This window comes from Oncorhynchus mykiss, chromosome 21 (assembly GCF_057628025.1).
Source record: "Oncorhynchus mykiss isolate SJ-2025 chromosome 21, ASM5762802v1, whole genome shotgun sequence".
Lineage (NCBI taxonomy): Eukaryota > Metazoa > Chordata > Actinopteri > Salmoniformes > Salmonidae > Oncorhynchus > Oncorhynchus mykiss.
The window spans coordinates 36,957,939-36,980,520 of record NC_143042.1 but is presented as its reverse complement, the minus strand read 5'-3'; the positions used below and the strand labels follow the sequence as shown (position 1 = coordinate 36,980,520).

The following is a 22,582-nucleotide window of genomic DNA, read 5'->3' as shown; positions in this document are numbered from 1 at the left end:
GGGGTGAATACATATGCACGCACCACTTTTCATTTTTAAATTTTACATTTTTTGAAACAAGTTATTTTTTAAATTTAACTTCATCAATTTTGGACTGTTTTGTGTATGTCCATTACATGAAATCCAAATAAAAATCCATTTAAATTACAGGTTGTAATGCAACGAAATAAGAAAAACACCAAGGGGTGAATACTTTTGCAAGGCACTGTACAGCAGTGTCATCCACCCACCCGCACACTATCTCAATCTGTCTTTCTCTTTCACACACACACTGCGCTCACACACACACACACACACACACTCACTTTCTTTTTAACACACATTAATTGTGCGCAGTGCACACACTGCACACTAGAGGTCAACCGACTATGATTTTTCAACGCCGATACCGATTATTGGAGGACCAAAAAAAGCCAAAACTGATTAATCGGCCGATTTTTATATACATATGTAATAATGACAATTGCAACATTATTGAATGAACTTTTACTTTAACAAATAAATCAAATAAATTTAGTCTCAAATAAATAATGAAACATGTTCAATTTGGTTTAAATAATGCAAAAACACAGTTGGAGAAGAAAGCAAAAGTGCAATATGTGCCATGTAAAAAAGCTAACATTTAGAAAATGTTTAGAACATGAGAAAAAATGAAAGTTGGTGGTTCCTTTTAACATGAGTCGTCAATATTCCCAGTTAAGAAGTTTTTTAGGTTGTCATTATTCTAGGAAATATGACACATCGACTATTTCTCTCTATACCATTTGTATTTCATATATCCTTTTGACTATTGGATGTTCTTATAGGCACTTTAGTATTGCCAGCCTAATCTCAGGAGTTTGATAGGCTTGAAGTCATAAACAGCACTGTGCTTCAAACATTACTAAGAGCTGCTGGCAAACGCAGTGAAGTGCTGTTTGAATGAATGCTTACGAGCCTGCTGCTGCCTTCCGCCACTCAGTCAGATTGCTCTATCAAATATCAAATCATAGACTTAATTATAGTATAATTAACACACAGAAATACGAGCCTTTGGTCAGTAATATGGTAAAATCCGGAAACTATAATTTTGAAAACAAAACGTTTATTCTTTCAGTGAAATACGTAACCGTTCCGTATTTTATCGAACAGGTGGCAACCCTAAGTCTACATATTGAGGTTACATTGCACAACCTTCAATGTTATGTCATAATTATGTAAAATTCTGGCAAATTAATTACGGTCTTTGTTAGGAAGAAATGGTCTTTACAAAGTTCGCAACGAGCCAGGTGGCCCAAACTGCTGCTTATATCCTGACTCTGCTTGTACTGAACGCAAGAGAAGTGACAATTTATCTAGTTAATATTGCCTGCTAACATGCATTTATTTTAACTAAATATGCAGGTTTCAAAAAATATACTTCTGTTTATTGATTTTAAGAAAGGCATTGATGTTTATGGTTAGGTACATTTGTGCAACGATTGTGTTTTTTTTTGTTGCGAAGTTGAAGTAGGCTGTGATTCGATAATAAATTAACAGGCACCGCATTGATTATGGACAAGCTAGTTAAACTAGTAATATCATCAACCATGTGTAGTTAACTAGTGATTATGTTAGGATTGTTAAAAATAAAAAATAAAGCAACTTAGCTTGGCTCCTGCACTCGCGTAACAGGTGGTCAGCCTGCCACGCAGTCTCCACGTGGATTGCAATGTAATCGGACATAATCGGCACCAAAAAAGGCCGATTGTTATGAAAACTTGAAATCTGCCCTAATTAATTGGCCGACCTCTACTGCACACACACACACACTACCGCACACAGCGGTAGCTGCCAGACCCATGTGGTGTATATTTTTTATTTCACCTTTATTTAACCAGTTAGGCCAGTTGAGAAGTTCTCATTTACAACTGTGACCTGGCCAAGAGGGAGGTAAGGCAATAAATAGGCCATGGTGTGGAAATAATTACAATTTAGCAATTAAACACTGGCGTGATAGATGTGCAGAAGATGAATGTGCAAGTTGAGATACTGGGGTGCAAAGGAGCAAAAAATAACAGTATGGGGATGAGGTAGTTGGATAGGCTATTTACAGATGGGCTATGTACAGGTGCAGTGATGTTTGAGCTGCTCTGACAGCTGGTGCTTAAAGTTAGTGAGTCTCCAGCTTCAGTGATTTTTGCACTTCGTTCCAGTCATTGGCAGCAGAGAACTGGAAAGAAAGGCGGCCAAAGAGGAATTGGCTTTGCCGGTGACCAGTGAAATATACCTGCTGGAGCGTGTGCTACGGGTGGGTGCTGCTATGGTGACCAGTGAGCTGAGATAAGGCGGGGCTTTACCTAGCATCTATATTTACCTAGCATCTATATCTCAGAATCCTGTATTCCTCCACCACTTCTGCTAGTTTACCCACCTAGCATTAGCTTGTATCTCATTAGCACAACTCTGTGTATGAGCCGATTCCCATATTATTACCATTCTAATTCACAAGCACTGTGTTAGCATAGTGCTTAGCGGTCAGTGTGCCATCCATCCATCCATAGACACAGACAGACAGACAGAGACAGGCAGGCAGGCAGAGCTAAACCACACCCATTAAGGACAGCGTATTGTTTCCAAGCTAATTGAATCAAACATAAAACATGAATAAAACATAGCTGACACACGCTCTTGTCACAAACACAAAACATCACACACACTGTTGTTCATATAAACACACACCTGCTTATAAACACCTGCTCACAAACACACACACACTCCCTTTCCCAGGCTCATTGATTCTGAATGGGCCACTCATACAGACCACTCATAGTTTTCATATTGTCTCCCCTCCCTCTGACTATGAATGGACACCCTTGGAAATGAGTCCATGTTTTTGTTTCCTTATTGCCTTGTCAGCCTCATAAGAGCTGACAATGCCAAAACACCGGCTAGTAGTGTTAACCAGGGGATTGTTTAACATTTAAATATTTGTGTTGTTTTGGTTGCTTGTGGCCCGTGTTGCTTTCCACCATGTGGCCTGCGGAGAATAAACAGAGTTGGTAGTCTATACAACATCCTAATGGGATCTGGTCTAAACGTTTTGCAGTATTACATACGCCGTATGTTTAAACATGCATAGTCTTATTTATAGAAATTAGGGCCAAGAGTTATTTTTTTTCTGGATCCTAGTTATAGCTAGAACTAGTTTCAATCGTTTTGTCATGAACAAGTTTCGAATTGTAACAAGGGTTTTTACTGACCATGTGACCTGACTTCAGACAGTAGAAGCTGAGATGTGATGTGGCCTTAGAGAAAGTAGTGTTGACTGATGGGCTACAGAGAGTAGTGATATCTGTCTCTCTGTCTGCCTTTCTGTTTCTCTTTCGGTCTGTCGGTCTGCCTGTCAGAGAGCCTCATTGAGCTGCAGGGTGTCTCGGTAAGAACAGTGCAGTGTTAGTGGTTGTCACTTCAACATGCTGCCCCTGTGTGATGATTGAGCTTTGCTGTGTTATCTCGTTGTTGCTCTTTTTGCTGACGGGGGATGATTTGAAGGGTGTGTTGTCATAACAACACTTTCAGAATTACAGTTTGAGGAGACTTTAAAAAGATAGACAGTTGTGTGTGCGAGCGTGTGTGTGTCTTCAGATGTATTACTCTTGAAGTTTGAGGCAGTTCAAGGATGTCTGGGTCATTCCACAAAAAGGGTACCTTTTGCGTCCCTTTGATATTTTAAGGAGAAATTGTGCACCAATATTGCATTTTTACAAGGCTGTTATATTAAAGGGCCTATCAGCAGTTGAAAAAAAGAACAGACACTATTCCAGTAAAGAGGCAATACAGTGTTCTTCTACATTTACCTTGTTTAAAAACATTGGTGTAGAACAAGCTTATATTTGGGTTCTGATGGAGTCCAACAGTTAAACTAAGCTCATGAGGCATACAATAAGTTATATTCTTCAAGAATCAATGGGTACATATAATTAATTTATAAGTTCAAAAATGTATGTACCAATTTATTTATGTGCTGCTTGCCCCTTTAAATGAAGTGCCCTTTAACAACTTTTCATGTTCAAAATTGTGCACTCTCAAACAATAGCATGGTATTCTTTCACTGTAATAGCTACTGTAAATGAGATTAACAAGAATTTAAGCTTTCTGCCAATATCAGATATGTCTATGTACTGGGAAATGTTCTTGTTACTGACAACCTCATGCCAATCGCATTAGCCTACGTAAGCTCAACCGTCCCGTGGAAGGGACACCAATCCCGAAAAAGTTTTAATATACAAATTAGGCACATTTGGGCAGTCTTGATACAAAATGTTGAACACAAATGCAATGTTTCATTGGATCAGTTTAAACCGTCGCACATACACTGATGCCACCTAGTGGCTAAAATGTAAATTGCACCTGGGCTGGAATAATACATTATGGCCTTTCTCTTGCATTTCAAAGATGATGGTACAAAAAAAAACAAAAGAACAGTTGTTTTTTTCTTTGTATTATCTTTTACCAGATCTATTGTTTTATATTCTACTGCATTCCTTTCACATTTCCATAATCTTCAAAAGTGTTTCCTTTCAAATGGTACCAAGAATATGCATATCCTTGCTTCAGGGCCTGAGCTACAGACAGTTAGATTTGGGTATGTCATTTTAGGCGAAAATTGAAAAAAAGGGGCTGATCTTTAATAAAGACCACATAATTTTTTTAAATGAATAAAGACTTGGTGAAGTGCCAAAATTCTGCAAGTTGACATGTCCTCTGTGCACCCTCTTTGACTTTCTCCACATTTTCACCATCGTTGTAAAGCCCTAGTTATTTAGTTGCTTGACAAAGTCATTAAGGAGATTATTATTTATTGAATGTGATTAATGATTCATTTATGTCTGTCCCTCATTTTAAGGTCAAACCTGTTACGTGAACTGAAGTCTCGTTTTAATATGGTGAAACTCTTCCTTTAAACATTTGATAGTCAAATTATAGTGTAAAAGCAGGTGAGCTGGTTCGACTCTTTTTGTCCATTTTGTGTTGGAAAACTGAGATGGTCGAGCATAACAGCACAGACTGGAATATGTTCCAGGATTCTTCCGATGGCATTGAGGAGTACACCACATAAGTCTCCGGCTTCATCAATAAGATGACGTGACTGTACGTACATACCCAACTACTTTGCAGGCACAGTTCAGTGTGTCAAATCGGAGGGCATGTTGTCCGGACCTCTGGCAGTCTCTATGGGGGTACCACAGGGTTCAAATCTCGGGCCGACTCTTTTCTCTGTATATATCAATGATGTCGCTCTTGCTGCGGGCGATTCCCTGATCCACCTCTATGCAGACGACACCATTCTGTATACTTCTGGCCCTTCCTTGGACACTGTGCTCACTAAGCTCCAAACGAGCTTCAATGCCATACAACACTCTTTCCGTGGCCTCCAACTGCTCTTAAACGCTAGTAAAACCAAATGCATGCTCTTCAACCATTCGCTGCCCGCACCCGCTCGCCCGACTAGCATCACCACCCTGGATGGTTCCGACCTAGAATATGTGGACTGCTATAAATACCATAGGTGTCTGGCTAGACTGTAAACTCTCCTTCCAGACTCATATTAAACATCTCCAATCCCAAATCAAATCTAGAATTGGCTTTCTATTTCGCAACAAAGCCTCCTTCACTCACGCCGCCAAACTTACCCTAGTAAAATGACTATCCTACCGATCCTCGACTTCCGCGATGTCATCTACAAAATAGCTTCCAACACTCTACTCAGCAAACTGGGTGCAGTCTATCACAGTGCCATCCGTTTTGTCACCAAATCACCTTATACCACCCACCACTGCGACCTGTATGCTCTAGTCGACTGGCCCTCGCTACATATTTGTCGCTAGACCCACTGGCTCCAGGTCATCTATAAGTCTATGCTCGGTAAAGCTCCGCCTTATCTCAGTTCACTGGTCACGATAACAACACCCACCCGTAGCACACGTTCCAGCAGGTACAGTGGGGCAAAAAAGTATTTAGTCAGCCACCAATTGTGCAAGTTCTCCCACTTAAAAAGATGAGAGAGGCCTGTAATTTTCATCATAGGTACACTTCAACTATGACAGACAAAATGAGAATAAAAAATCCAGAAAATAACATTGTAGGATTTTTAATGAATGTATTTGCAAATTATGGTGGAAAATAAGTATTTGGTCAATAACAAAAGTTTATCTCAATACTTTGTTATATACCCTTTGTTGGCAAGGACAGAGGTCAAACATTTTCTGTAAGTCTTCACAAGGTTTTCACACACTGTTGCTGGTCCATTCCTCCATGCAGATCTCCTCTAGAGCGGTGATGTTTTGGGGCTGTTGCTGGGCAACACGGACTTTCAACTCCCTCAGGCTGACTGGTGTAGAATAGAAGTATATATGGCATTCTGGCAGAGTCCGTCTTAGTTATTTAAACATATACAGGATTTCTACACAAGAGGACTGACAAATACAGCGATGAAAATAAAATGAGGATCAAGTCCTGGGGGGGCAGCCAGACACTATGGTGGTTTTGTCTGTTGTTTGTTTTCCATGATTGACTCCACACAGACACACACAATCTTAACCTAAACCATTAGTGGGAAAAATGCTAAACTGACCCGAGATCAGCATCTAGGGGCAACTTACCCTACACCGTAAGAACTAAGAGAGTGGTGTAGATAAGATAAGGACCTGGGTGAAGAACTCTCTGTGTTCTGTGTAAGAGGAGTAACTGATTCAGGGTCAGTTTTTCTGAGAGCACTGAGCAGAATGCAGGTTCAGCAGTGACAGTGTAGAGCTGTGTGTTTGACAGAGCGGTATAATCAGCCGCGTGTGTGTGTCTCGTACTGTCAGCAGTAGCAGAGGTAGCTGATCCAAGCTTCTTTATAGCCTTCCCTCATTCATCCATCTTCGGTGTCCGCCGTGACGTAGTTGACACGGAGGCTGAATCTCACAAACACACACACACTCTCACACACCGCACACACGCCATCCATCACCCTTAACCCTTCACTGCAAGCCGAGGTGAGTAAGACACTTAAACGTGTTAACCCTCGCAAGGCTGCAGGCCCAGATGGCATCCCCAGCCGCGCCCTCAGAGCATGCGCAGACCAGCTGGCCGGTGTGTTTACGGACATATTCAATCAATCCCTATACCAGTCTACTGTTCCCACATGCTTCAAGAGGGCCACCATTGTTCCTGTTCCCAAGAAAGCTAAGGTAACTGAGCTAAATGACTACCGCCCCGTAGCACTCACATCCGTCATCATGAAGTGCTTTGAGAGACTAGTCAAGGACCATATCACCTCCACCCTACCTGACACCCTAGACCCACTCCAATTTGCTTACCGCCCAAATAGGTCCACAGACGATGCAATCTCAACCACACTGCACACTGCCCTAACCCATCTGGACAAGAGGAATACCTATGTGAGAATGCTGTTCATCGACTACAGCTCGGCATTCAACACCATAGTACCCTCCAAGCTCGTCATCAAGCTCGAGACCCTGGGTCTCGACCCCGCCCTGTGCAACTGGGTACTGGACTTCCTGACGGGCCGCCCCCAGGTGGTGAGGGTAGGCAACAACATCTCCTCCCCGCTGATCCTCAACACTGGGGCCCCACAAGGGTGCGTTCTGAGCCCTCTCCTGTACTCCCTGTTCACCCACGACTGCGTGGCCACGCACGCCTCCAACTCAATCATCAAGTTTGCGGACGACACAACAGTGGTAGGCTTGATTACCAACAACGATGAGACGGCCTACAGGGAGGAGGTGAGGGCCCTCGGAGTGTGGTGTCAGGAAAATAACCTCACACTCAACGTCAACAAAACTAAGGAGATGATTGTGGACTTCAGGAAACAGCAGAGGGAACACCCCCCTATCCACATCGATGGAACAGTAGTGGAGAGGGTAGCAAGTTTTAAGTTCCTCGGCATACACATCACAGACAAACTGAATTGGTCCACTCACACAGACAGCATCGTGAAGAAGGCGCAGCAGCGCCTCTTCAACGTCAGGAGGCTGAAGAAATTCGGCTTGTCACCAAAAGCACTCACAAACTTCTACAGATGCACAATCGAGAGCATCCTGGCGGGCTGTATCACCGCCTGGTATGGCAACTGCACCGCCCTCAACCGTAAGGCTCTCCAGAGGGTAGTGAGGTCTGCACAACGCATCACCGGGGGCAAACTACCTGCCCTCCAGGACACCTACACCACCCGATGTCACAGGAAGGCCATAAAGATCATCAAGGACATCAACCACCCGAGCCACTGCCTGTTCACCCCGCTATCATCCAGAAGGCGAGGTCAGTACAGGTGCATCAAAGCTGGGACCGAGAGACTGAAAAACAGCTTCTATCTCAAGGCCATCAGACTGTTAAACAGCCACCACTAACACTGAGTGGCTGCTGCCAACACACTGACACTGACTCAACTCCAGCCACTTTAATAATGGGAATTGATGGGAAATGATGTAAATATATCACTAGCCACTTTAAACAATGCTACCTTATATAAATGTTACTTACCCTACATTATTCATCTCATATGCATACGTATATACTGTACTCTATATCATCGACGGTATCCTTATGTAATACATGTATCACTAGCCACTTTATACTATACTATGCCACTTTGTTTACATACTCATCTCATTTGTACATACTGTACCCGATACCATCTACTGTATCTTGCCTATGCTGCTCTGTACCATCACTCATTCATATATCCTTATGTACATATTCTTTATCCCCTTACACTGTGTACAAGACAGTAGTTTTGGAATTGTTAGTTAGATTACTTGTTATTACTGCATTGTCGGAACTAGAAGCACAAGCATTTCGCTACACTCGCATTAACATCTGCTAACCATGTGTATGTGACAAATAAAATTTGATTTGATTTGATTTACATTTGTGGGAATTGGCCTATATGTATAGTGCTAAATTGAAATGTTTCTTACAGAAGGAATATGATAAGCATGGTAGTGTTGTCTTTACTATCATTAAATTGAAGGCATAGTTTTATCAAAGATTCCCTGTAATTAGTATAACGCGATCAAAGTAATTAATCGTGTAACTGTAATTAACTAGGAAATAGGGGGCACCAAGGAAAGTATTCAGATTACAAAGTTATAATTTCTCAATATAACCTTTCAGATATTTTCATATCTGATCAATAGTCTTCTGATTAATTATTTATTTATTTGATCTCACATTAGTCTCATTCCAAACGTCGTAAATTGTTGGTTATCTGCACGAATCCGGTCTTGACTATGAGTCATCAATACATCAATTGTCTTAAATCATTTATTTATTACTAACTAAGTAATTCACAGAAATGCATAAACAAACAGTAAATATGGTTACATGAAATGATAGAATGTGCCCTAGTGGGCTGAACCGACATGGCAGCTTGTTAGACAGAGGGGCAATGGTGGGTCGACTAAGAAGTCCCTACAGAGTTAATTATAACAATTAAAATGCTAATCCTTTTCACATGAACGCTCACTCATTCGGGAACAATTGCAATCAATATATATATTTACGCTCAGTGTGTCGTCTTGATCACTGGTGAAAAGTTCATTTCTTTTGCAGAATTGTCCGTTTCTCTCCCTCTCTCGGTTGTGGTTAGAGGGGATTGTTCAGAGTCACATTCGTTATAGAATGGGTGTTTCGGCGGTTGTCGTTCTTCTCGTTCAATGATGACGAATTCCTAGCTGCAGACTAGTAATTAGTATCAAAGACTTATTCTTATTCTGTCGGTATCGATAGTCTAAGAGTTTTAACCACGTGGTATGGTTAAAAGATTCAGCAATGGTCTACAACCTTCAATCCCTCTCCTACTGGAGAAAAACATGGTCTCAACCTTATAGTCCTCCCCTAATGGAGAAAAACATGGTCTACTGATAATTTCTCAAAGTGGGGTTTTATTCAGAGTGGCAGAAGAGGGCTGTCTCAGGATGTCGGGCCCTAACTGGGCTCAGGGGCGGTCCTCTGATTTAGTTCAAATCAAAAGGGAATTGTACTTTTCTTCATTAAACAGTCCACAATCATATTACACCATTATTCAAACAGTATCATCCTCACTCATTCATCTTATACAACCATTAGATGTAAACCTCATATCTGAGGGTATCATATAAACAGCGTTATGGTAATGTGGCCACACCGTCTCTCTTGAGCTTCCCAAGTTGGTCCAAACGCACCAGTTCGTAGCTGGATTCTTCACCGATCTTTTACACTTTCTCTGGAACATGAAATTTGTTCGTACCTCACGTTCTGTGAGGTGGAAGGATTTCCTTTGTCTCCATGAAAACTACTCTCTATAACTGTATGTCCATGAGGCAGGGTCTTCCTTAGGAATTTACGACCTCACTCTGCCCACAGCAGTCTGGTTGTAGAAGCAGAGAGTGGGGGATGGTGCTCGATGTACTCAAAGAGGGCGACATCATGACAGTAGCAATTTAAACATCTGGTAGCAGTTACATCTCTTTGGAGATTATGGGGACATTTTCAGGCTGAAGGTGAGGACACAACAGTTCACCTGACACAAGCCTGAATCCAAAAACATCACACTGTTGATTTTATATGCGATCGCTGATGAATTTGTTTTTGTACAACGTCCCTTATTTTGAAGTCACACGTACAACTTCTAGGATGGCAGTTACAGATTGAAGGTATGTAGCGATCGATAGAGCAGCGGAATGAAATTCTGGGTGAGTCGTCAGGCAAAGAGCTTTCAACTTTTAGGTGCATTTTTTTTTTTGTGGCTCTCCTAGCTGTGCCGTTGAGGCAAGCACGCTTGTAGTTTTTTGTTTGGAAGACAGTCTTGCATCCCCACCATCACACAATTACTGTTGTTGTTTACGCAATTCAAAAACAGGCCATTATAAATCTCAATCTGGGTCAGGTGGGCATCTTTTGAAACCTTGTTCTATTGCCAACATGACTAGCTAAATGATCAAATACGATCTTACGGTTTTGTTGCGCATAGAATGGAGTCATTCAGGTGCATGTTTCCGCAAAACAAATTTTCTCCACTATAGAGCTCGCCAGTTTGTAGTCCTAAAAGCCTTATGCATTTTGTTCTATGATGTAATATCAGGCAGTTAACTTTTATAAATTATAAATGAACGAAGCAAAGTACAGAGAGATCCTTGATGAAAACCTGCTCCAGAGCCCTCAGGACCTCAGACTGGGGCGAAGGTTCACCTTCCAACAGGACAACGACCCTACGCACACAGCCAAGACAAGGCAGGAGTGGCTTCAGTACAAGTCTCTGAATGTCCTTGAGTGGCCCAGTCAGAGCCCGGACTTGAACCCGATCGAACATCTCTGGAGTGACCTTAAAATAGCTGTGCAGCGACGCTCCCCATCCAACCTGAAGAAACTCCCCAAATACAGGTGTGCCAAGCTTGTAGTGTCATACCCAAGAGGACTTGATGCTGTAATCACTGCCAAAGGTGCTTCAACAAAGTAGTAAAGGGTCTGAATATTTATGTAAAACTGATATTTTTTCTTTGTCATTATGGGCTATTGTGTGTAGATTGATGAGGAAAATGTTTTTTGTAATCCATTTTAGTAATGTAATGTAACAGAATGTAGAAAAAGTCAAGGGGGTCTGAATACTTTCCGAAAACATCTGGATTTAGAGAGCCGGTTACTAGCACTCAGTGTGCACTGAAGCAGACAGTGGATGAATATGAAATGTTTGGCTGTGAGTAATAATTTAAAAAAACAAACATCTGCCTCTAAGAAAATTACTTGAAGAATGTTATGGATGTTTTGTGTACAAAGGTAATGACTGAAGTGTCTTATTTAAAAATTAATAATAATTTGACTTGTCTCTGAGAATTGTCATTTTGGGCATGACTTCAACTAAACTGCAATACCAGAGTGGGCCTGTAGGTTCAGTGAATAGCGTGCTTCCAGACCGGAAACACTGGGACTGGTTCTCAACCCCGACACGGTTGTAAAGGGTTAATGAGAGATGACAGATCTGCTGGGACTGGCAGACACACTCCTTCTCTTTCCTCTCCTTTTTTTCTCTCCTCTCTTCTCCTTCTTTCCCTTATTTAGGCTACCTTCCCTCTCTTTTCTCCTCTCTACCTTGTTTTGTCTTCTCTGATTCCTCCCTCACATTTAGTCTTCTGTAACTCTTGCTCTGTCTGTCACTCTCACTGTTTGTTTGTCTGTCTGTCTCTCTCTCACACTGTCACTCTCTCTCATCTGTCTTGTGGTGGTGTGTTCGCTGTGCTGCAGGATTGGGTTTTTGTGTCTGTGTGCATTTCTGTCGTCTGCAGTTGTCTGTATCTGTCATTTTCTTTGTGTGTGTGTGTGTCTGTCTGTCGTTCTGTCTCTCTCCCTGTGTGTGTGTGTATTTGTGTGTATGTGTGTGTGTCTGTGTCTGTGTGTGGTCACAGTGCTGTGCTTCAACATATGCTGTGTAGGAGCAGAGGCCGGGAGAGAGACCTGCAGGGGCGGGGTCAAGCCTTCTGTCAACCTGGCAGCTCTCTCTGTGTGTGTGTGTGAGGGGAGGTTTTAGCCTGATCCTGATATCTGCTGCCCTCGAAGGAATACAGTGCATGATGGGAAAGCTGAGCAGACACATCTGACACTGTGAATCACCTGCCATGCCACTGCCAGAAACCTCTCTGTTTTACAGACACACACACACACACACACACACACACTTGACACAATATGGTTATACCTAGAAAACGTGTCATTACACACATTCAACAACACACACTCAGCATTATTTTGCTGCCAGTTACTGTTTTCTATGTCCACTGTGGGAATATGCTCAGCTCTGTCCCCACCCTACTGCTGCAGTATCTCTCTCTTTCCTCCCTTCCCCTCTCCCTCTTTCTCTCTCTCACACCATCCCCTCTATCTCTCCCCCCTCTCTCCCTTCCCCTCTCTTCCCTCTCTCTCTCCCTTACCCCCTCTTTCCTCTCTCTCTCCCGCTCCTTCTCTCTTCCCCTCTCTCTCTTCCCCTCTCTGTCTCCCCTCACTTCCATCTCTCTCGCTTCCCCTCTCTCACCTCTCTCTCTCCCGCCCCCTCTCTCTTCCCATCTCTCTCTCCTCCCCCACCTCACTCTCCCGCTCCCCCTTTTCTCTTTCCCTCGCCCTCCATCTCTCCCTCCCCATATCACCCCGCCCCTCTCTCTGTCGAGTGAATAATAGATGATGTGCTGTAGGTACAGAGTGCTGCTTTCTCTGTCAGATGACACAGACTGGGAGGAGGTGGCTCGTGTTAATGTCTGTTTCTACTGCAAGTATGTGTTTCTACTGTGATGATGTGTGTTTCTACTGCAAGTGTGTGTCTACATTACATTTCAGTACTGCAGATCTTCTTTCCTGGTTCTCCCCTATTTAACCATCACCATCACACACACACACCCACACACACACCCTCTGCAGCAGTGTCAGTTCCAGTGTTATAGATCGTGCGGTGTGTGTGAATGTAGTGGGAGCAGTGTGGACTGGTCTGGATAAACAGGGATTACAGGGAAAACAGTTGAGCCTGGCCCAATCTCTCCCTGCGCCTCATCAATCCTGTGTGTGCGTGTGTGCAAAGGCTCAAATTCCTTCGTGGATCGATAGTGTTGATCTGAGGTTATTTAAAGTTCTGCCTCGGCTCAGAGAACTCAATAGACCTGAAGACATCTTAGCTACCCAACCTCATCTGACATCACACTTTGGTTTAAATACTATTCCAAATCATATCAGCTACTTTATCTGGGCATAGTCCCAAAACTGCAAACCCTGCCCATCTGGCACTCCAAGCAGGCTAGAGAAAACACTCAAAAGTATTTGAAGGATTTTCAAATACTAATTGACCCCAGGTCTGGAAGACATTTTAGTTGTTCTATCTCCACCCTGATCTGAGGCCAGGGTTTATATGTGGTCACAGGTTATGTGACGAGAATCAGTGTACCATCTAAACTGCTGTGAAATGTCTTTTCCATAACCAAAAATATTGTGTTTTCAGCTGTTGGAAGCTGGTGTACACAACCGAAAGTAAAAGCCGCAAAAATTAAACTTAAGGGCAGACGGGATAAAACGCATCTACCGCTTCTTAGACTTACTTTCAATGAAAATTACATATCTATAACTCACATTTCTATGTGAATTTGGTCGGGTTGCGCAAAAAGTTACATATTGTACCTTTAAAATCTCTACGAGATCGGTGTCCCTATACTGGGACGGTTGAGTTAACGTCCGCTAATATGATTAGCATGACATTGGAAAGAACAAGAACATTTCCCAGGGCATAGACATGTCTTATATGGGCAGAAAGCGTCAATTCTTGTTAATCTAACTGCACTGTCCAATTTACAGTAGCTATTACAGTGAAAAAATACCATGCTATTGTTTGAGGAGAGTGCACAACAGCAAAAAACTGTTATCACTGCAACTGGTTTGATACATTCACTTCTGAAGGTAAATAATGTACTTACATTCAGTAATCTTGCTCTGATTTGTAATTCTGAGGACCCCAGAGATAAAGATTTAGCATAGTTTTGTTTTATAAAATCAATTTTTATATTCAAATGTAGTAACTGGGTTCTACAGTTTGAACTACTGCTGTCTCTGTGTTTTCAGCTGTTGGAAGCTGGTGTACACAACCGAAAGTAAAAGCCGCAAAAATTAAACTTAAGGGCAGACGGGATAAAACGCATCTACCGCTTCTTAGACTTACTTTCAATGAAAATTACATATCTATAACTCACATTTCTATGTGAATTTGGTCGGGTTGCGCAAAAAGTTACATATTGTACCTTTAAAATCTCTACGAGATCGGTGTCCCTATACTGGGACGGTTGAGTTAACGTCCGCTAATATGATTAGCATGACATTGGAAAGAACAAGAACATTTCCCAGGGCATAGACATGTCTTATATGGGCAGAAAGCGTCAATTCTTGTTAATCTAACTGCACTGTCCAATTTACAGTAGCTATTACAGTGAAAAAATACCATGCTATTGTTTGAGGAGAGTGCACAACAGCAAAAAACTGTTATCACTGCAACTGGTTTGATACATTCACTTCTGAAGGTAAATAATGTACTTACATTCAGTAATCTTGCTCTGATTTGTAATTCTGAGGACCCCAGAGATAAAGATTTAGCATAGTTTTGTTTTATAAAATCAATTTTTATATTCAAATGTAGTAACTGGGTTCTACAGTTTGAACTACTGCTGTCTCTGGCTCCACACCCACCCCGCCCGGCCATCTAGATGTGTGAAAGTTAGTATATAAGATAAGGATCCATCATGCATGACATTCCTGGCAGTGTGTAAACTTAAATGTTTTATTACGATATCATTTTTGTATGTTCTCCATAGTTATGTGTTTGAAAATGTATCAATTGACCAATTCGGCACATTTGGGCAGGCTTGATTTAAAATACTGTCCAGTATTGCAATGCTTCACTGGATCAACCTGAAACTTTGCACACACACTCCTTCCATCTAGTGGCCAAAATATGAATTGCACCTGAACTGCAATACTATATTATGGCCTTTCTCCTGCATTTCAAAGATTAATTTTATTTTACATTTTTTTGAAAACACGTTTTTTTGTTTGTATTGTCTTTTACTAGATCTAATGTGTTATATTCTCCTACATTAATTTCACATTTCCACCCACTTCAGAGTGTTTCCTTTCAAATGGTATCAAGAATATGCATATCCTTGCTACAGGCAGTTAGAAATAAAAATGTAAAAAAGGGTCAGATCCTTAAGAGGTTGCGTCAAACTGATCAGGGAACAGTGTTTATGATTATTCCAAAAACATCCATCCTGCTTGCAACGAGACACTAAAGTAATACTGCAAAAAATACAACACATTACTGAGTACCGCTCTCCATATTTTCAAGCATAGTGGTGGCTGCATAATTTTACGAGTATGCTTGTAATCGTTGAGGACTGGTGAGTTTGTCAGGATACAAAATTAACAGAATGGGGCTAAGCACAGGCAAAATCCTAGAAGAAAACTTGGATCAGTGTACTTTCTGCTAGACACTGGGAGATTAATTCACCTTTCACCAGGACAATAACCTAAAACACAAACACTAATCTACACTGGAGTTGCTTACCAAGAAGACAATGAATGTTCCTCAGTGGCCGAGTTACAGTTAAAGACTTACATCTTCTTGAAAATCTATGGCAAGACCTGAAAATTGTTGTCTAGCAATGATCAACAGCTAATTTGACAGAGCTTGAATAATAAATAAATAATAATCGGCCAATGTTGCACAATCCAGGTGTGGAAAGCTCTTAAAAACTTGTTGTTTTCACTTTGTGATTGTGGGGTTTGTGTGAAGATAAGTGTTAGGAAAAATGTATATTTAATACATTTTTCATTCAGGCTGTAACACAACACATGTGGAGTAAGACAAAGGTGTATGAATACTTTCTGAAGGCACTGTATATACTGTACAGTACAGAGGCCCAGCCCGTATCCCTGATCTTATTAGTGTGTGAACAGCATCCCATTGCTATAACCCCATCCCATACTGACTAGTAATAAACTAGGGGTCGCCAATTAATTTCAGCCTTGGGCCAATTTTTCCTTGAGCGGATGGTCGGGGGACCGGTACATAGTTATAAATAATTTGCACACTGAAAAATGACTGCAAGAATCCCAAACAGATATATTATTAGATATTTTTTTAATATTTTTTTTTTACAAACCTTGATTAAGTTTGCCTGGCTACCCAGACTTCTTGCTCCGGCCAAACGCTACACCACAACCAGAAGACGTTAGTTTTGTCTCCACAATGAGTCTGGATCTGAGTACCTCCCCGATGATTTCTAGAACGGAAAAATATTCTAGCTGTTCTGACCGGTCCCGGAAACCGATGAGTTGGGCCAGAGCCAGAACACACGTGGGTGAAGTGGCGGCTTGAAAATGTCTCTTTGGCTTTGATACTCTGGTTGGAGATGATCCTCTGGTTGGAGATGAGAGGCCAGTACATCAGGAGATGTGGAGGAGGCCGTAGGAGGGCAACAACCCAGCAGCAGGACCGCTACCTCCGCCTTTGTGCTAGGTGGAGCAGGAGGAGCACTGCCAGAGCCCTGCAAAATGACCTCCAGCAGGCCACAAATGTGCATGTGTCTGCTCAAACCGTCAGAAACAGACTCCATGAGGGTGGTATGAGGGCCCGGCGTCCACAGGTGGGGGTTGTGCTTGCAGCCCAACACCGTGCAGGACATTTGGCATTTGCCAGAGAACACCAAGATTGGCAAATTTGCCACTGGCGCCCTGTGCTCTTCACAGATGAAAGCAGGTTCACACTGAGCACATGTGACAGACGTGACAGAGTCTGGAGACACCGTGGAGAACGTTCTGCTGCCTGCAACATCCTCCAGCATGACCGGTTTGGCGGTGGGTCAGTCATGATGTGGGGTGGCATTTCTTTGGGGGGCCGCACAGCCCTCCATGTGCTCGCCAGAGATAGCCTGACTGCCATTAGGTACCGAGATGAGATCCAAAGACCCCTTGTGAGACCATATGCTGGTGCGGTTGGCCCTGGGTTCCTCCTAATGCAAGACAATGCTAGACCTCCTGTGTCTGGAGTGTGTCAGCAGTTCCTGCAAGAGGAAAGCATTGATGCTATGGACTGGCCCGCCCGTTCCCCAGACCTGAATCCAATTGAGCACATCTGGAACATCGTGTCTAGCTCCATCCACCAACGCCACGTTGCACCACAGACTGTCCAGGAGTTGGCGGATGCTTTAGTCCAGGTCTGGGAGGAGATCCCTCAGGAGACCATCCATCACCTCATCAGGAGCATGCCCAGGCGTTGTAGGGAGGTCATACAGGCACGTGGATGCCACACACACTACTGAGCCTCATTTTGACTTGTTTTAAGGACATTACATCAAAGTTGGATCAGCCTGTAGTGTGGTTTTCCACTTTAATTTTGAGTGTGACTCCAAATCCAGACCTCCATGGGTTGGTAAATTTGATTTCCATTGATCATTTTTGTGTGATTTTGTTGTCAGCACATTCAACTATGTAAAGAAAAAAGTTCATTCATTCAGATCTAGGATGTGTTATTTTAGTGTTCCCTTTATTTTTTTGAGCAGTGTAGTATCCCTGCACATTGTAAATATGGTACTGGAACTGACCCTGTATATACTTTGCTTACTTACTTTATTGTGTTCTTATTCTTATTTTTATATCTTGTTTATTTTTGTTCTACCTTGTTATTTCTAGTATTACAGTGTTATTGATTACTGCATTGTTGGGGTTAGAGCTAGCAAGAAAGGCATTTCACTGTACTTCTGCATGTGACATTCAAACTTGAAACACAGATTTACCACCCTACACCACCTCCTGGGTCTATGATGTGAAATAGAAATTGGATGAATCAGACTGTGGCTGTGAGACAAATGAATTATATTACTTTTATATTACTTTAGAATCCCTGAGGGGAAATGGATTTGTCAACGCAGCAAACAAAATAGACTACTATAAAAACTCTCCCTTCTGAATGAACGCTCCATCCACTCCACCACTGTTTTGATCTCCTCCCATCAGGTCGGACATACCAGACAATGAAATGTCGCTCTGAACTCTTCGGTAGGAGTTTCATCCCTGGGGCTGTCACTATAATGAACAATTCTATGTACTGTGCCTTCAGAAAGTATTCAGACCCCTTGCCTTACAGTGCCTTCGGAAAGTATTCAGACCCCTTGCCTTACAGTGCCCTCAGAAAGTATTCATACCCCTTGCCTTACAGTGCCTTCAGAAAGTATTCAGACCCCTTGCCTTACAGTGCCTTCGGAAAGTATTCAGACCCCTTGCCTTACAGTGCCCTCAGAAAGTATTCATACCCCTTGCCTTACAGTGCCTTCAGAAAGTATTCATACCCCTTGCCTTACAGTGCCTTCAGAAAGTATTCAGACCCCTTGCCTTACAGTGCCTTCAGAACGTTTTCAGACCCCTTGCCCTTGACCAATTTGTTACTTTACAGCCTTATTCTAAAATGGATTAAATATTTTTTAAATCATCAGCAATCTACACACAATATCCCACAATGACAGTGAAAGAAACTTTTTCAAATGCATAACAAATTAAAACAGAAATACCTTATTTACATAAGTATTTAGACCTTTTGGTATGAGACTCAAAATTGAGCTCAGGTGCATCCTGTTTCCATTGATCATCCTTGAGATGTTTCTACAACTTGATTGGAGTCCACATGTGGTAAATTCAATTGATTGGACATGATTTGGAAAGGCACACACCTGTTTATGTAAGGTCCCACAGTTGACAGTGCATGTAGGAGCAAAAACCAAGCCATGAGGTTGGAGGAATTGTCCATAGAACTCCGAGACAGGATTGTGTCGAGGCACAGATCTGGGGAAGGGTACCAAAACATGTCTGCAGCATTGAAGGTCGCCAAGAACACAGTGCCCTTCATCATTCTTAAATGGAAGAAGTTTGGAACCACTAGAGCTGGCCTCCCGGCCAAACTAAGCAATTGGGGGAGAAGGGCCTTGGTCAGGGAGGTGACCAAGAACCCGATGGTCACACTGACAGAGCTCCAGAGTTCCTCTCTAAAGAAGGGAGAAACTTCCAGAAGGGCAACCATCTCTGCAACACTCCACCAATCACGCCTTTATGGTAGAGTGGCCAGACGGAAGCCACTCCTCAATAAAAGGCACATGACAGCCCGCTTGTTTGCCAAAAGGCACCTAAAGACTCTCAGACCATGAGAAACAAGATTCTCTGGTCTGATTAAAACCAAGAATGAACTCTTTCAGGTTCTCTTTCTCCCTGCCTGAATGCCAAGCGTCACGCCTGGAGGAAACCTGGCACCATCCCTACGGTGAAGCATGCTGGTGGCAGCATCATGCTGTGGGGATGTTATTCAGCGGCAGGGACTGCGAGACTAGTCAGGATCGAGGGAAAGATGAACAGAGCAAAGTACAGAGAGATCCTTGATGAAAACCTGCTCAGGACCTCAGATTGGGCCGAAGGTTCACCTTCCAACATGACAACGACCCTAAGCACACAGCCAAGACAAGGAAGGAATGGCTTCAGTACAAGTCTCTGAATGTCCTTGAGTGGCCCAGTCAGAGCCCGGACTTGAACCAGATCGAACATCTCTGGAGTGACCTTAAAATAGCTGTGCAGCGACGCTCCCCATCCAACCTGACAGAGCTTGAGAGGATCTGCAGAAAAGAATGGGAGAAACTCCCCAAGTACAGGTGTGCGAAGCTTGTAGCGTCATACCCAAGAAGACTCGAGGCTGTAATCGCTGTTAAAGGTGCTTCAAAAAAGTATTGAGTTAAGGGTCTGAATACTTATGTAAATGTAATATTTGCTAAAATTTCAGAAAATATGCTTTTGATTTGTCATTATGGGGTATTGTGTATGGTTTGATGAGGGATTTAATAACATCCATTTTAGAATAAGGCTGTGACGTTACAAAATGTGGAAAAAGTCAAGGCGTCTGAATACTTTCCGAATGCAATGTATTGTGGAGTGACACTTAAATACATTTTTCTAACTAGAACATTAGTCTCCATTACTAACACCTGTGTGTGGCATGGGGCACTGCATGCCAGCTTTGTCTGTGTGCCAGCCTTTGCCAAGTCTCCAACCATCCCTCTCTCCATCTCTCTCTCTCTCTCCTTCCTCCCAATCTCTTTCGCCAACCCCCCCATCTCTCTCCTTCCTCCCCATCTCTTTCGCCAACCCCCCTATCTCTCTCCTTCCTCCCCATCTCTTTCGCCAACCCCCCCATCTCTCTCCCGCCTCTCTCTCCCCCTCCCTCCGACCGTCTACCTCCCTTTCTCCAGTCTCTCTTGTTAACAGTGGTAGCTGTTCAGATCTAATGATGTCGTAGTAGTAGAGCCAGTCAGTGTTAAATATCAACCGCTCCTGTGCCTTTTAACACTCACTGACTGAAGGTTGGGATTCATTACCTGGGCAACGCTATTTTGTGCATTCTAAAAAGCCTCCGAGGAAAGGTATCTTGCTCTCTTATTTTCTCTAATTACCATGCATTTTGATATATTTCTCTAGGTGTAAGGTCTCTTGCGCTCTTATTTTCTCTAATTATCATGCATATAAATATGTTTCTCTAAGTGTGTTGTGCTTTGCTGGACTATAAATGTTTTGTGATTTTAGAACTTCCAGGCCCTCCCAAGGCAGCCGGTGCAGATCACTAAGAAGCAATATGTTCAAGGTACAGTTAATCACACAACACACACACATTCAAATTCAAATCCGGTCGAATTATGCATTATGCACAGCCTCTCCATATGTTTAAGGTAAAATGAATCACCCCTCCCACACTCGCACACAAATACACACACACACACACACACACTGATATTTTTTTGTACAGGCTTCCTACTTTTCACTCTGTCATTTATGTTAGTATTGTGGAGTAACTACAATGTTGTTGATCCATTCTCAGTTTTCTCCTATCACAGCCATTAAACCCTGTAAATGTTTTAAAGTCACCATTGGCCTCAATCCCCGATTTCCTTCCTCTCCGGCAATAGTTGTGTACAGGAGATTCGTCACACTAGTCATGCAGACATGTACACGTTCTCCTTTTATTCACCCTGGTCATCACTAGTTCTATGGTTCTCTTTCTCCCTGCCTTCGGTGAGTCGTAGGTGCTAGCATTAGCACCCCCTGCCCTGCCACTCACCCATCATATCCCCAGAGCACCTACTCATCAACTCTATCTCTCTCTCACTCTCTCTCACTCTCTTTTTCTCTCTCTCTCTCAATTCAAGGACTTTATTGGCATGGGAAACATATGTTAACTTTGCCAAAGCAAGTGAAGTACACAATAAACAAAAGTGAAATAAACAATAACAATTAACAGTATACGTTACACAGAAGTTCCAAAAGAATAAAGACATTTCAAATGTTTTCTACTGCCAAGTTTACACCTTCACTATTACAGTGGAACGCTTTGTCCATGAAGTTGTCTATAAGGAATTTAATTTGTTGTTGCCTAATTGTTTTTTGGAAGGTTTCCACACTACTTTCCTTCTATTTATAGAATTTCTTAATATTATTCACTTACTTTGACGCCTCATGATTGAGTATTGCTCTGTTCAAGTAGACTGATTTTGCTGTGATCTGATAAGGGTGTCAGTGGGCTGACTGAACGCTCTGAGAGACTCTAGAATTGAGGTCAGTGATAAAGTAGTCTACAGTACTACTGCCAAGAGATGAGCTATAGGTGTACCTACCATAGTAGTCCTCTCTCTCTCTCTCTCTCTCTCTCTCTCTCTCTCTCTCTCTCTCTCTCTCTCTCTCTCTCTCTCTCTCTCTCTGTCTGTCTGTCTGTCTGTCTGTCTGTCTGTCTGTCTGTCTGTCTGTCTGTCTGTCTGTCTGTCTGTCTGTCTGTCTGTCTGTCTGTCTGTCTGTCTGTCTGTCTGTCTGTCTCTCTCTCTCTCTCTCTCTCTCTCTCTCTCTCTCTCTCTCTCTCTCTCTCTCTCTCTGTCTCTGTCTGTCTGTCTGTCTGTCTGTCTGTCTGTCTGTCTGTCTGTCTGTCTGTCTGTCTGTCTGTCTGTCTGTCTGTCTGTCTGTCTGTCTCTCTCTCTCT

The 22,582-nt window shown here is 42.6% G+C and overlaps 1 protein-coding gene across 1 annotated transcript in view; it reads left to right on the top strand.

Moving 5' to 3' along the window:
* The window catches only part of poln (polymerase (DNA directed) nu), an 82,372-nt gene that overhangs the window by 28,628 nt on the left and 31,162 nt on the right, over positions 1 to 22,582 (top strand). Inside the window, exon 16 of the mRNA XM_090213369.1 lies at positions 21,142 to 21,199. Coding sequence (XP_090069495.1) covers positions 21,142 to 21,199 — 58 coding nt within the window. The remainder of the gene's footprint in view (positions 1 to 21,141; positions 21,200 to 22,582) is intronic.